Genomic DNA, 15824 nt, shown 5'->3' on the forward strand with positions numbered 1-15824 from the left:
GACAGGCGGGAACGGACTTGAGCGATGGTTGCGCGGAGGGCACGACGACGCCGATGACAAGACGGGTACGACAGCGCTCGCGGTTAACGGGTTTTCGAATGCCCTTGCAAAAGGAGTTAAGAACAGGAGGTCATGTCGAGCAGACTCAATCCGCGGTCTGCGGAAACGCAATAAGAAAAAGACCAGATGATGTCTGAGGTTCGAATCTCCAACTGCGGAAACTAACGTAGAGGCGTCGCACCGGAGTGCTCTCACAGCAAGAAAAGTCACAAAAAAGATCACTCATCTACGACAAGCCTACCCGTCGGGGGGGCACGCCGCGTATCACGCCCCAGCCAGCTCCTCCAGCCCCCTCGGAAGATAGCCCTAGACGAGCGTGGACGGCCGCGGGATCCCTCTGGGGCCTCTTCCTAACCAACGGTATTATCATCGTCATCATCAGCCAAGGCCCAGAACCGTCTCACCTGGTTACAAGCCCCTCCCCATCGCTCCCGTTTGTACCGCCCGAGCACCGTCAGAAATTGCTCGTCAGCAAGCTTTGTTACCTACTGCTGCGTCTGTGCAGCTATCTATACCGCCTCCCTGACTGACTGGCTACATCTGCCTGTCTACAGCAGCCCCAGGACTCACAGCGCCAACGCTTGACCACACCTCTCGAAGTGGAAAGACTGGCAGTTGGGGATCTCTCAATCGGCCGCCATCCACCTCGCCGAGAGTGCCTCGTTGACTCGACTGGTGACAGACAGCCAGACAGCCAGGCGTTTAGCAAGCAGATAGGTACCTTTGTGAACCGGCGAGAGAGCGACAGAAGGAACTGAACGGAGGCTACTTCCCTGCTGGTCCGTTTTGCTGGATTGAAACGGAAAGAAAGTAAGAAACCAAAAAAACCTGAGGCTGACCCACACCTCAGTTTGCGCTAGTATCCATCAGCCGTTATCTGAGTGGCCCGTCCAGTGTCGCTCCGCTGCAGACCCTGTCCCTCCATCCAACCACAGACGGCCCAGGCCCAGACCAGACCACAGCCAAAGGCCTCCCTCTCCCCCCTCCTTTCCCCGAAAAGCCCGTGACCTCATCGTCGGTCCTGTGCTCCCAGTTGCACCTGCTGCACCTCCAGTACTTGGTCAGTCCCCCCCATCTGTCGACAGTCACGGCCTTCCGACTAACCATTCATGCTGTACGCAGTATAGCCTGAGAAAAGACACAAGACACCAGGAGTACGTGAGAGAATACGTGCTCCCTGTACATATACCACTCAGTGTGCAAACCTGCATGTGAGAGAGAGAGGGAGAAAGAGTTCGCTAGACCAGATTCCATCGTCACGTCCCGACCAATCTGGCCATCGCAACACCCAAGACCCAAGACGACCGTCCGTCCGTGGTCCGACCAACCCACGACCCTTGATCCATCCATTGGGGAGAAGGGGTACGGAGGTACTTGTATACTTGGGTACACAGGTACTTGGGTACTTGTGACCCCCCCGAACTCCATCGTCCACGCTTCTTTCCGCTCCACTTAAGCCACAGGCTCCTCACGCTTGTACCGGGTCGCTCTCGACTGACAGGACGGAATCGACACTGACCTGATCTCGACCATCCATCAATCCCATCCGTCAATCCACACTCCACAACACACAATCCACTCACGACGTGGACCTGGGGGGGAACGCTCTCGCACACCAACCACGCAAGTCACTCATCCTCTGCAGCGGTCCCAGAAGTGACAAGGTCAAAAGTCACCTCGCTCGCTTCATCATTAATCGACGGCATTCACTCGTCCTCCTCCTGCCCCCCGGTTTCCTGGATCCTCATCAACTCGGATCCCCCCTCTCGTCGCTTGAGCTGCCTGTCCAACGCAACTTGCGAACATCAACCCACGAAAACAACTCCACTTGGACATTGGGAAACTGGTTGCGTTGCTGCACCTCGACCGGAACGCCCAGAGATAGGAGGCCACGACCCACGATCGTCGTCGCCCATCCGCCCTTCCGCCCTACGGACCACGGATACAGCTGTCCCTCTCTCCCTCTTTTGCCATCTGCATCTGCCTCTCTTGCCTCTTTGGCCTTTTTCGCCTCTCTCACTCAACTCGCCCACTCTCGATTCACCCGTTCACAACTCTTCACAACACCCTTACTTCACCAACCTTACCGATATCGTATTTTTTGCCTCAACATCGTCCTCATTTGCTTCGCCTCCCACCGTACATCACTTTCGCGCGCCTTCGCTTCAGCCTACATACTACTTACTACCTTACATCTGCCTACTACTACTGCAGCACTTCTTTAACTTCTGCCCCCTTCCTACATTCCATCCCTCGGTCTCATTCCACACTCAACGGATTGCCATCCTTCCACTGGGCACCGCCGCCCCCAAATTCCAACAGACACCTTCGCGTCAGCCTGCTGCAACCACAACACAACCCTGCCCAGCCTCGAGTGCCTAATCACCGCCTCCATGCAACAATAGCCTCGTCGTTCACCCAGAGACACAGACTGCGAGCGACACCTTACAGTCTTTCCGTCACCGCAACAGCTTTTGTTTGATCAGTCGCTCATCCCCCCCTGACCGCCGTCGAACTGGATTCGCGAGCCCCCATAACAACAACAAAGCGAAAGCACACGTCCAGCTCACCATGTCCTCGTTACCACCCGACCCGTACAAGACGTTAGGCGTCTCCAAAGATGCACAGCTCCCTGAAATCCGAAGCGCCCACAGGAAGCTCGTCCTCAAGTGCCACCCCGACAAGGTCCAGGACCCGACGCTCAAGGCCCAGAAGCAGGACGAGTTTCAAAAGGTCCAACAGGCCTACGAGCTGCTGAGCAACGAGGATGAGCGAGCCAAGTACGACGAGAACGTCAAGCTGGCCGAGCTCCGCAAGGAGATGGCCAAGAGCATGGCCAACACTTCCGCTCCTCGCGCTCCTAGAACCTACGAGGTGCGCACCGCCGAGCCCAGACCCGACACTTTCACCAAGACGACGTCATACCGCCCGTCACCCGGAACCAAGATGTACTCGCAGTACAACTCCCGGTCCTGGGACGAAGAGATCCACAGCCGATCAAATTCCATCTTCGAGGAACCCCGCGCCCGTAGGGCTGCCAGTTACGAGAAGCCGTCCCGACAAGAAGACGACATCCGAGACCGCGAGCGGGAACGCAGACGCAGAGAAGAGAGAGATCGGGAACGCGAGGAGCTCGCGCGTGCTGCCGATCGCCGCGAAAGAGAACGCGAGAAGGAACGGCAAGCGGACAAGAAGGCCGCAGAGAAGGCCGCCAAGCGGGCCGCGGAAGAAAAAGAGGCCCGACGACAGGAACGCAAGCGTCAGGAAAAGGCGGAAAAGGAGCGCGAGAAAGAGCGGAGACGCGAGGCCGAAGACAAATTGCGAAGACATAAGGCAGCGTATATTGAGCCTTTCGACGATGAGCCGACATATATCGCCAAGTCCGACAAGAAGAAGTCTAGCAGCACCAAGGAGAAGAAGGAGGACAAACGGTCCCGCTCGATCCCGCGAGACGGAGCTCCTCTCCGGGAAGAGCTGCCTGTGCCGCCCGTACCGCAACCCCCGCCTGATATCAAGGCAAAGATCCAGGACACCATGCTCTTCGCTGCCACATATATGGACCAGTCCCGCAAGGGTGTTTCTGCTCACCCGGGTCTGAGCCGCGCGCAGACGTTCGACGTCCACTACGCGCCTCCGCTAGCGGTGCCGACACCGCCGCCAGCCGCCGCAACCTATGTCCCCCCTCCACCTCCAATCCCCACCGAGGAGGTGGACACAAGTCGCAGGTCAAAGTCGAGGCGCTCGTCAGAGACCAAGCCGCGCGATAAGTCGAGCCACAAGAAGTCATCTCCTACCAAGGAGGCGCCTGTGTCTGTCCCGCCGTCGCCCAAGGTCGTTGATGCTTCGCCGAGTAGCCGTTACATGCCTCAATTCGCTTCCAGCACGTCGTCCCCTACGTCTACCTCACCGCCAAAGCATCTCAGCAGAGCGGCTACCTTCAACGATAATGTATTCAGCCGCCCGCCTCCTGGTATTGTCAGGGCACAGACGTACTCCCATGTGCCTGCTACCGATGCTGATCGGGGTCGCGGTCGCTCAAGACTGCAGTCCCAGATTGTGAGTGAAGACTCGGAATCCGAGGATGACCGTCGTCACCATAGGAGTAGCCGGCACAAGACTCACTCTCCTGAGCCGATACCAGCGGAATATGGCCAGCGAACTCGATACACAGTCAACGGCGGCCGCACAGTTGCAATTCCGCCCGAAGCTGCTTACGCACCGATGTATCGCGATGAGTCCCCCCCTCCCTCGAGGAAACATAGCAAGACTGCTGCCTACTACGAGCGCCCTCCCATGTCATCTAGGGAAGCGAGCTACTCGAGTTCTACGTACTTTCCCAAGGTCAAGACGGCGAGATACGACGATGTGCAGTATAGCAACATCCCGCACCGATACCGTGAGGAGTACGCCGGCTATGCTTAGTGAACGTGGTCTGGCATTCTCATCTGCCTTGGTCATGTGCTCCTACATCGCCGTCTTCGCAAGGGGAATCATATCGTTCTGCTGGAATGCGTCGATGTATATCCTCTTTTCGTCGTGCTCGGCGCGGCTGGATTCGATTTTCACTTTTTGTTACTGTTTCAGTGTTTTCATCTCTTGGTCCTCTTCTTTGGTTCGTGCTGGTATGAGGGGGACGACATAAAGACGCAAAAACCATACAGTAACGAGTACCGACCTGTCTTAACTGATATCAAATCTTGGGAGGGCTGCGGTTGATGAGCCTACACTTGGCGCTGGAGGGCATATGAGGGAATGAAGCCGCTTGACACGGCTATTGATTGGCATTTATGGAGCGAGACGTGCTAGGCGGCGGCGGTTGCCTGTAGATTGGGCTGGGGCGGAAGAAAACTGTAGAGTCCGGTCATGCGCCTCGTGGTGAGGCCTCACCGAGAGCTGGCCGATACCGGACCCCTTCCATCTGACCCGGCCAAGCCCCATTCAATCTAAGTAACCGGGCGGCGTCCATGCAACGGGGACTATTAGGATGTCCCGGGTTTCTCACAGAAGTTGTTGTACGCTGGAGTCTGACGATACACATACATGCATGCATTGGGATGGCGATACGTCTTTTTTTATTACGCACTATTTGGCTTTTACCATATCTCTAACGAACTCGAGACTTATTTCTGTCATTTGGTCGTCAAAAACTTTTCCGTCGTTCGCTACAAGGAGTTTCAGAAGAGGGAAAGGGAAGATACCACACACTCATTTTTGCGAGACGCTCAAGATATCCCGAAAGAAGACATGGAAACAGGAGGGGGTTCACCATACCGGCTTTCCCCGATAAGGCTGAATGTCATGGAGGGTTTTTATAGTTAGATTTGTCGAATGGACTCATTCCTGACATGTCTGCTTCGGCTTTGATCATTTGGTGACGCGTTGCTTGAGGCTGCAGCTATGATGACTCTGAAGGCTAATCTGGCTAGACAATGTTCCGAGTAGGGGTTCCTCACATTGAGCTTGTCGTAGCTTACGTTGGAACCATGATGGACAGCGACAGTCGGAGGGGAGCCGTCACGAGGCTTTAGAGTCACGGGGTTTCGGCTCTCTCTTTGGAGAGGCTGTCAAGGCAGCAAACCGGGATGACTGGGGTTGTCCTCGCGCTCCTACGATCACGCCGTTGCAGACATCTGGATAACGGTAAGGGTCTGGGGGTAGGCTTGCCGAGCTTGAAGTTCTGGAGAGGCTAAGGCACTGCAGCAGCGGTTAGATGTTGACGGTTTTCCTATCAAGATGTCGTTGCATGAATCACTGTGCAGAGGGTTTGTCTCGTAGTGCGACGTGACTCGTGCTATTTCCTCTACGTCGGTACCGAGGCCGAAAGGGGGGCTCTCGGTTGTTTCGGCGAGTACCTTGAACGCGTTCGTGGGTCTTGGAGATGGGTATGAAGGTGTTGATGATGAGGGCGAAGTTGAGGGATTGGGCCTGTGATCGACCTATTGCATCTGGCTATATCCGACCCTTTCGGGCTATGTGGTTGAAGGGGGTCGTGTAGAGTACCTCTGAGCCTGCCGGTTCCGACTTTTGGGGGGGCAAAATCATCGACGTGCATATTTGTGCGTCTACTGGAAACGGCTGGAGCATTGGAACGGAGTTCTCGTAGAATATAGGCGGTGAGGAGCGGGCGGTGCCGTATGTGATGTGAGATGATTCGCTGGGATCAGGAAAAGGGGTCTCGTGCTCTGTCTCGGTCATATGCCGCATATTATAGCCGAAAAGGGACGAGTACACGCGAGAGGATGATGGGTACGACATGCTGCCCTCTGGAGGCTGCGAGGTTCATTTTCCAGATGCGTTAACTTGAGAAGGCCGATACTAACACATGCACTTTAGCCCTCGAGTGTGCAGACCGAGGCCAACCGTTAACCCCCTGTCTTCGAGACCACGTTGGATGACAACAGCTCTGACGATAAGTACGCAAAAAACACTTTAAGTTCCTCGTTAGTCTTCATATTCTGCTTCTCAGACCTCTAAGGGAGGGGACTATGTGTATATCATATCTTGAGAAGGCCGAGTTTCCCTTTCCTGGACCCGACTCTGATCATGGACTGATTATTTTCTTTGAAAAAATCAAACTTGTTTGGTGCCAAATACTTTATGATCAAGATCGGGGACACCCAATTTCGCAACATCTCTGTGTATTTTTCGACAAGAATTAAATATCAGAGAGCATGTTTCTGACGATCTTTGTAGCACAAGACACTTCACCGCTGAGCCGGGTACGATATGTTAAAAAACGTCGCCTTCATGGGCCATACAGTCCCAGTTGTTCTAGGACTTGGAGTTTTCATATAAATTAGCTCACACCGGATAGGTTTGTGACCCAGAAGCCAGAGTGCTCAACTCTCCTGCAATGGGGAGTTCTCCGTATTCATACATCACTGGCGAGCACTACGACACTCACTTCTTCTTAATGGGCCTTCGCTGTCATGTTGTGTCTCTCGCAGATAGGATCAATACAGCGGTTGAATTTCGCACAAAATGTGTCCAGTTTGGTTAACCCCAGACAGCATTGCTGTACATCAAGAAATGTTTGATGTTGACGGTCGTCAAACTCTGTTAACCGTTCCCATGGTCTTATCAGACGTCAAACTTTTACCATTGTTAAGGCTTGGAGAATTCGTAGATTAGGTGAGGTCGTGCGAATTAGTGATCATGTATTGCACCTTGACTGAACATTCAGCATTTAGGTACTAGAGTTATGGAAAGACAATGGCAGTAGCCTGGGTTGTTGGTTATAGACATCGATCCCACAGAACACTACTTGAATGTGCCTCGACAGACTTTGCAACTTTACGAATCTACGTTGAACACATATCAAACCTGTCCAGAAACCTTCTAGCACGCACCGTACCCTTCCTGGCGTTCACCTTCGTTCATCAGCCGCTCACCATCACCACCACCCCTCTCCTCCATCTCCTGCGCCTCGCAGTCATCTTCCGCCCTCGCCTCTCTCCTCTTCCGCTCCACAGCCCCGTAATGCTCACGCATCCGCCGTTCCCTGGTGATGTCCCACCCAGTCCAAGCCTCAACTGGGATGATGAGCTGCAGAAAAAAGGGTGCAATCATCAACCTTATCGGCAAGTCCCGCAGGAGCGTCTCCTCCCAGCCATCGAACCACACACCCACCGGCACGTGGGCGAAAGCGCCGGAGAAGCCCACCATCGTAACCCACTGATATCCCTGCCTATAAGTGACCGCTACGGTGCTCGAGATGAAGACTGCGATTACGATGATGAGGTAGCCCGTTGACGGGTTCCAGAAGCGGCCCATGGCGTACTTGAGGAACCAGTCCAGAGAGATCATCTCGTCGTCTGGGATTCCTGTTTACGCGTGTTCGTTAGTCTCAGAGGGGTTTCCTGACGGGGTGTAGAACGTAGAAGTACCGTCGGGGTAGGTGTAGATGGAGTATGAAGTCAGAAAACTGGCCAAGATCAGAAGCCAGTTTGTCCCGTACCCAGCGGTGGACCGCCTTGGGTGTGCGCTAGGTTCAGTATCGGTGGTCTCTCGGTCTTGCAGCTTCGGGCTTTCGTTATCTCCCCCGTCTTCTATACGAACTTCGAAGTCTCCGGTAGTTGTATTGGGTGAGTCATCCCGCTGAGTTGCAACCGGATGTACATAGTCGACTCGCTCTATGGCTGCGGCTTGTTCGTCGGGTTTGGGGCTAGAAAATGCGTCTTGTTCAGACTATCTCCAAGTATTAGCGAGATTCTCACATATAATCTTGCTTGAACTTCACCACCGTGATTTTGGCTAAACGCTGGTCTACCAAGCCCGAAGCGGAGATGTGTGCTGGTGTATTGTCAGGCATTTCCCCCGCGCCGACCATCTCCTGGTCTGAAAGTAGTTTCCAGAAGGGCGATGGTTTGCGGGTGATGTATGGAACTTTGATGAACTAAGTCTCAAACCCATATGAGGATGCAAGATGACGGCGCAAACCGCCGTGACAGTGGGTTTCGGTTGAGGCTTTATCTTGCGCCATCCTCCCGGGTGGTGTACCCGCTGAGAGGCAGACCACCAAGACAAGCGAGAGGCTATTGGCGATGGGCACGACACCATGCATGTTGCCAAGAACGCCTTCTTTCAGCTCGCGCCCGACGGGAGTGCATCGAGCCACCAATACTGGCTCTTACTTTAACCAGATCGTCGAAGGACCTCATCACGGAACTACCGTTCATTTCTATGAATGTATCAAAACAAGCTGTTCCAGCCGTAGCAAGAAAATGACGGCTGTAATACACCAGTACTGGTTCAACACATCCAACTCACCAGTGTCACTTGAACTCAATCGCGTCGTGTGACCCATTAAGAGCGAACAAAAACCGGGGAACTGAGGCTGTTATGCCGCATCTGTTTACCGTTCACGTTCAAATAAGACCAGCACAATACCGGACCCAGGATGACGTCTTTGGTCTTGCTAGAACGTGTATCTTGATAACAATCCGGTTTACTTGTTGAAGGTTTCTCAAATACACTCCAGAAATATGCTCCCTGTAGAAGTTACATTTCTATAGTTGTTTTTGGTTATGGCATCAGCTCAGTCCCATCCTAACGTTCCGTAAAGACCAAACTCTTGTATCCGTAGGGACTGGACTTGAATGGTCTAATTCATGTTACTGTCCCAGTAGATATCTATTCAAGGCACCAAATCTTCAGTCAAAACATCAATAAACACAAATGTTACACTTGAGTTTAGCACAAACTATCTTCCTATGGAAATCTACTTGATTGTTCTAGCCGTATATCTTCCCTTAAGGAAAAGGATTAATAGTCACACTCTATTACAACTAGATATCACAGTATACAACATTAAATATAGCTAGACAAATTCCTATCATATAGCGTCTTAGCTTCTTTGAGACAAACTCACCACTAGTAAAGGTAGGTAAGGCAATAGATACTCACAGGTGTTTTAAGGTCCTGTTTTTTCAAGATATTTTCTCTATCTTCTAGTTCCTAGCATTTTATCTGCTCTGCCTCTTTATGCTTCCCCTGGATTTTCAGCACCAAGATCAAATTCTCAGCGGTAACAATGGTATTGGGATGCTCTTTGCCCAGAACCTTCTTGAAGCCAAAGAACGCTTGTTGATGTAATTGCTCTGCCTCTTCGTATTTCCCCTGATCTCGCAGTACTGAGGCAAGGTTATCAAGGCTTGTAAGCGTACTAGGATGCTCTTTGCCTAGGACCTTCTCTCTGCCCTCTAGTGCTTGTCGATGTAGCTGCTCTGCCTCCTCGTATTTCCCCTGGTTTTGTAGCACTGAGGCAAGATTGCTAACGCTTATAAGCGTGTCAGGATGCTCTTTGCCTAAGATCTTCTCACTGCCCTCTAGTGCCTGTCGATATAGCTGCTCTGCCTCATCATATTTTCCCTGATCATATAGAACTAAGGCAAGATAACTGACGCTTATAAGCGTGTTAGGATGCTCTTTGCCTAGGACCTTCTCACTGCCCTCTAGTGCCTGTTGATGTAGCTGCTTTGCCTCATCATATTTTCCCTGAGACTGCAGAACTAAGGCAAGATTATTAACGCTTATAAGCGTGTTAGGATGCTCTTTGCCTAGGACCTTCTCACTGCCCTCTAGTGCTTGTCGATGTAGCTGCTCTGCCTCATCATATTTTCCCTGAGACTGCAGAACTAAGGCAAGATTATTAACGCTTCTAAGCGTCTCAGGATGCTCTTTGCCTAGGACCTTCTCACTGCCCTCTAGTGCTTGTCGATGTAGCTGCTCTGCCTCATCATATTTTCCCTGAGACTGCAGAACTAAGGCAAGATTATTAACGCTTCTAAGCGTCTCAGGATGCTCTTTGCCTAGGACCTTCTCACTGCCCTCTAGTGCTTGTCGATGTAGCTGCTCTGCCTCATCATATTTTCCCTGATCATATAGAACTGAGGCAAGATTATTAACGCTTCTAAGCGTGTCAGGATGCTCTTTGCCTAGGACCTTCTCTCTGCCCTTTAGTGCCTTTCGATTCAACTGCTCTGCCTCATCGTACTTCCCTATCGCCCGTTTATACCACCCTACATTTGTAAGTAGGACCATATAATCCTTGGTGTCGTCCTCATTCTCAGGTTCTTTTTTAAGGAAAAGCTCAGTATGGGGGTCCAGTTCCCGGCATCTTGCCCAGCTTTCATACTCTCCATTTGGGTATTCTCTTGATAGGACCTGTAGGAAACTCTGTTTCCATTTTTGTACGTTGTCAAACGATGAGAGCCAGATTCGTGTGCAGAACTGCACGAGCGCGTGCATCTCAAGCACACCCTTTTGCGTGGTTATCGTTACTAACGAAAATTCGCGGAGCAAATTGAGATCATCCTCAGAGATCTCGTCCTCACTGCCATCTTCCTCACTGTCATCTTTCTCACTGAGGTGCTTGCTGCGCTGGTAACTCCGAACTACCCACTCAGGAATTCCCTGTGGATTGAAAAAGCTCAGGAATGCAAGCAGGTCGGCTGCTGATTGCCTCTCTTGACGGATGTTATCAAATGTGATCTGCCACGTTGTAACGACCGAGTTCGAGGCGGTTGGGTCTCGCCGAAGATCACCCATATTTCTGTTGAGGAGGCTCGCCCTTTTCTTTTCGCTTTTTCGAAACTCTTCCAGATACTTAGACGGCGACATTCGAGGTGCTCGTCGGAGAATGTATGCGGCCGCCTGTGTGATGGCCAGAGGCATGTACTCTAGGGCCTGAAGCAATTCGGGCACCACGTCTTCGTCGTGCATCTCCTGAAGCTTGTTTCGTAACAGCTTCTGTGCCTGGTATTCTTCCATCGCCTCTAATGACAAGACGTTCCAGCTACTACCCGTTAGCCGCTCGGCTACGTCCCTACTCCGTGATGTAACAAGGATCATTCCGCTGGAACTCTGCGGCAGGAAGGACGCGAGCGGCTGGCGTGCCTGCGAGGTCACGGGCACATTCTGCTCGCGGTTCGATCTCGGAAAGAAGACATCAACGTCGTCAGCATTGTCGAGAACCATGAACCACTGTCCATTCTCCTCAGTGCACATCCAGTCATACACCAATCGAACCACATCGACATTGGGATCATGACGGCGAGGCAATTCCAGCCTATCAGCAATGGCGCTGTATGCCTCTTCAAATCGTGCTTTGGTGCCTGCGTGCACCCAGAAGATGTGTGTGTTCGGCGAACCTTGTCGGATTTCATGCGCGTAGTGAACGGCTAGTTGTGATTTCCTAACAGTTGTCAGAGGATGAAGACGCAGACTTCTGACACAAAGCAGCACGTACCCGATACCGCCCAGCCCTACAAGAGCGGCGCGACTAGCCGGTCGACTACATTTGTCGCGCAGCCATGAGGTGATGATAGGCCGATCGACAAAGTCGGGATCAGGCGGGAAGGGAACAGTCGAGAACGGCTTGCGCGGTTCCGACGGGCGATCGTTGGCAAAGTAAAAGTTGTTTGTCCCGCCGTCTGCAGCGTATGGCGCGGCAACAACGTTCCGGCCGCTAATCCCCGCGTTGAAGGTGGGATCAGCCATGACGATAGCGTAATACGGTCGCGATTCGGTCTGAATGAAGGTGATGAGTACAGTACGTTATCCTTCGTATTGAGTCGCGTAGAGGATGCGGGGGAATCAATCGCAGAAGGCTGAGCGCTTACGGGACTCACGTGAGCCTGCGGGAGTATTGCTGAATCAAGCCTGGTTGGTGGGCGTTGGGCCCGTTGGTCAGGACTCGGCCGCAATGGCTGCATCATCACCAACAGGCCTTGGCTGCTTATACGACTAACATGGCTCCCGCGCTGTTGAACTTCGACAACAGTTTTGATGACAAAGAGATATCGATTGCACAAAGTAAGAGATAACCTCATCCGGTTCATTTCCTTTAAAAGAGGCATTGCTGTCATATCTTTTCATACGCCAAGTTGCTGTTGAACTTGTGCTCAAGGGTCCAATGGTTGTTGCATCATTCCAGTTCCATTGAAGCATTTGTTCAAGGTTAGGTAGACCGAATAAATCGACTTGCCCCCAGCCGTAATATGGAGTGTGCATCAAGGGGCGCCTCATCCCGATTGACTGAAAGAATGGGAATAGCAACGCCATATGGTTTGAAGGTCGAGTAATCGCTCTGGTTGACGAAGAATGGATGTTCCAGAGATCCCTGGAGGGTTGGTTTTATAGCTTTATCACCGAGAAACTTCCAAGTGTGAAGGCGGTGGGCCCCATACAGCCCCAGCACTACGTAAGAGACTGCAATTCCCGCGTGAAAGCATTCGTACGTCGCCAAGTCAGAGAAAAACGGAAGACAACTTCACATAGAACTCAGAAGACAGCACCAGGTCGAGTGAGGTCTGCCACGTCGGGCATGTAAATAAGGGGGGGTATAAGACCTATCTAGAAAACGCCAGAAAAAATGACTGTGTCTAAGGGGACGCCGCCCCTATATATGATGCGGTAATGATACAGAGTGGGTTGTTGATGATGTAAAATGCCTCTAGCCAGCCTATTCACCTTTTGGGGAAATGCTTCCAACACCAAGCCCCCAACGATGCGGGGGGTTTGTGCGGAGCGAGATGGGTAGAGATGAAACGATGCCAACGCTGATGCAAATGCTGCGTAACTCTAGACCAAGACGTAAAGAGCGCAAATCTGGCACGATGTTAGTTGTGGTCGACTCGGCTGTGAGGTATCAACTTACCAGACTCAATCCCATAATCATGGAGCACCAGAAACACACGTTGTTCAGCGTCTTCTTACCGCGCACCAACTTTGTGCGCTGCAGCACGACGATGGGCAGCTGCAGCATCTGGCAGATGAAGCCGTAGCCCCTCAGCTTCTTGGTGATGCACGCCATGACGATCTCGTGGCCGATCGCCGAGATGAGGAACGTGATGACGGTGGCGGGGAAGCGGCCAATGTACGGCCGGCTGGCGCTGTAGACGTGGCGGCGCAGGAAGCTGTAGACGGGAATGTTCCACTCGCGCGAGAACTCCATCCAGTCGGTCGAGTTCCACCAGTCCGAGTAGAAGTGGCGGTCGGCGAAGTGGGTGATTTCGGCAAAGGCGCCGAGGGCGTACTCGAAGATGACGAGGAAGACGAGCAAAAAGGTCAGCATGAAGGGGAAGAGGAGCCACGAGATGCTCTCGGCGAGGATGAGGAGGGCCTCGGAGACGGGCGGCGGGGGCACGGCGTTGAGGCGGATGGAGGCGTCGCTGAGGATCGGCAGGATGAACTCTTCCGAGATGACGGTCAGCAGCGAGATGCAGCCGAAGACGGCGACGATCTTGGAGATGAGGTTCTGCCAGTCGATGCGGGCCGTCCGAGGGTACTCGAGCTCGTAGCACAGAGTGGGGCAGAGGAGGTAGTCAAAGTAGTTGGTCCACGTCAAGTTGCGCGGGTATGCGATGTTGCCCATGGGGGAGGTGAGCTCCTGGGCCAGGTCCTCGCGGAGTTGCTCGATCTCGTCAGAGGTGGTGGAGTCCTCGTCCGAGCTGCTCGCCACTTCGGCCTTGTCCTTGAAGTCGCGGGTCTTGGGGCTGCTGACGGTTCCCATGGGATTGTCAGGCGTGGGATACAGGTAGACGGGGTCCTTGGAGGCGGTCGAGGGGTTATCGAGCGCGCGCAGGCGCTTCTCCGTCTCGCTGAGGTGACCGTTGTAGAACGCCCAGCTGTGCGTCTTCATCAGCAGCACCATGGTGTGCAGGAGCAGGAACACCTGCGCGGTCCATGTCCAGTCAAGCACGAAGGGGATGGCGATCCAGAAGGCAAGCCACAAGACCTGGTATATGCTTTGCACGGCCATGCCGCCGTTCTTCCAAGTAAAAGCGCCGTTGGCGGGGGCTGCGCGCCACAGCCGGTGGAGGGGCAGAGACACCAGCGTGGTCGCCACCATGAGGAAGTCGGCAATGGCCAAGTGCCAGATCTTGATTGTGAAGAGGGTCCAGATCTGCACTCTCATGGGGTAGCCCGTATCCTTGATGTTGCGCAGCATGGTCGTGATGGCCATGATGGCGAGGCCGATCCAGAAGAGGTTGAAGAAGCCGTGGAAGTCGCGGTAGTCAGAGTTGGGATCGAAATGGGACACGCGGCTCGCGAACTCGATCGTCGGGAAGATGCGACGGCGCGACTCGGCGCGGGCCTGCTTCTTCGCGGAGGACATGCTCTTGACGGAGGGGAGCGCATCGTGGGGGACGGGTGTCGAGCGGCCACTGCGACGACATTGGAGTTAGCGATGCTGTTGGACGGGGGGCGAGGTTCGGCGAGGAAAACTGCGTACCTGGTATTGCCGCTCGCCGGGCCAGTCTCTGACAAGGGCGTCAAGCCGTTCATCTCGCCGACAGAGGTGTTGCTTTGCGTCCTCGTCAGCTGCGAGTGCTGCGGTTTTCTCGGCCTCGGTCGCAGGACATGATCGTGAGCCCCGCCGTTGGCGGCAGACCCAGTTGATGTCATGTTGCCAGTCTGTGTTGGATACGGGATCCTCGGAAAGGGGCTCTGGATTAGCTGGTCGACGTGAACCTTCGAAATCGCAGGTATTCAGACAAGCTGGTGGTTCGGTAGCTTCGGTAGTGTGCACTCGATGGATAGTGTGGTTCGCAGAGGCAATCGCCGCACGGTGCCGGGCTGAACGTGCAGATGCAAGCGGCGATAGTGTTCAAAGGATTCGCATCCGGACCAAAAGGCAGCGAGACAGGTTGGCAGGTATTTAAGACACTTAAGCTTCAAGAAAAGGAGGTGGGATTCAGGGTCGCAATCCAGGGGTCGTAGCCATTTCTCGGGTAGGGTCCGCGTATTTGGGATGCGAGCAGGTCAAAAGCATGGGGGTTTAAAAGGACAGTGGACGGATTCCGGTCGCGTTTTGAAGCAGAGGAGCAAGGAGCTCAAGATGGTCAGGTCCCCCTCCTCTCGCCTCTCCTCAAACCCAAGGTACATAGTAACCCCCCCTTCGAGGGTCCCCACTTGCAACGCGGCCGTTGAGATACCTCGGCCACTGACGACGCACGGAATCAAGTCTACTGCACTTGTAGCTGCACAGCACAGGTCATCCATTGCAACAGGCACGCACTGCACCTCATTCAACACTCTCCCGCAACTCCCAGCATCCTGGGTTTTGGAGGACACGGTTTACGTCACCTCCACGTGATGAAGGGAGCTAACAGCTTGGAGTGGGGGCAAAGCTGTGCTCCGACCAATGAAGTCTCTCGAGCGGTTCCCAGAAGCCCGGATGGGAAGAGCTCGCCGGCGATCTCGACAAGGGCGGGGCGCCCGGATGGTATGCCTTCAAATCCCTCCGACCGCCCGGCCCT

At 53.5% G+C, this 15824-nt stretch overlaps 4 protein-coding genes across 4 annotated transcripts; 1 reads left to right on the forward strand and 3 right to left on the reverse strand.

The window, feature by feature from the left end:
• Positions 1 to 2631: 2631 nt before the first annotated feature.
• ColSpa_09154 (uncharacterized protein) lies at positions 2632 to 4482 on the forward strand (the record flags this gene model as incomplete). The annotated part of the gene is made up of 1 exon (XM_049275366.1): positions 2632 to 4482. The coding sequence occupies one exon, from the start codon at positions 2632 to 2634 to the stop codon at positions 4480 to 4482; it is 1851 nt and encodes a 616-aa protein (XP_049131323.1).
• Positions 4483 to 7398: 2916 nt separating this feature from the next.
• On the reverse strand, positions 7399 to 7866 carry ColSpa_09155 (uncharacterized protein; the record flags this gene model as incomplete). The annotated part of the gene is made up of 1 exon (XM_049275367.1): positions 7399 to 7866. The coding sequence occupies one exon, from the start codon at positions 7864 to 7866 to the stop codon at positions 7399 to 7401; it is 468 nt and encodes a 155-aa protein (XP_049131324.1).
• Positions 7867 to 9516: 1650 nt separating this feature from the next.
• On the reverse strand, positions 9517 to 12060 carry ColSpa_09156 (nephrocystin-3; the record flags this gene model as incomplete). The annotated part of the gene is made up of 2 exons (XM_049275368.1): positions 9517 to 11755; positions 11810 to 12060. The coding sequence occupies 2 exons, from the start codon at positions 12058 to 12060 to the stop codon at positions 9517 to 9519; spliced, it is 2490 nt and encodes an 829-aa protein (XP_049131325.1).
• Positions 12061 to 13143: 1083 nt separating this feature from the next.
• On the reverse strand, positions 13144 to 14970 carry ColSpa_09157 (putative steryl acetyl hydrolase mug81; the record flags this gene model as incomplete). The annotated part of the gene is made up of 3 exons (XM_049275369.1): positions 13144 to 13170; positions 13220 to 14729; positions 14798 to 14970. 3 exons carry the CDS (start codon positions 14968 to 14970, stop codon positions 13144 to 13146), a joined length of 1710 nt encoding a protein of 569 aa, XP_049131326.1.
• Between the last annotated feature and the right edge of the window lie 854 nt (positions 14971 to 15824).

Source organism: Colletotrichum spaethianum, assembly GCF_022836535.1.
Source record: "Colletotrichum spaethianum MAFF 239500 DNA, contig26, whole genome shotgun sequence".
Classification (NCBI taxonomy): domain Eukaryota; kingdom Fungi; phylum Ascomycota; class Sordariomycetes; order Glomerellales; family Glomerellaceae; genus Colletotrichum; species Colletotrichum spaethianum.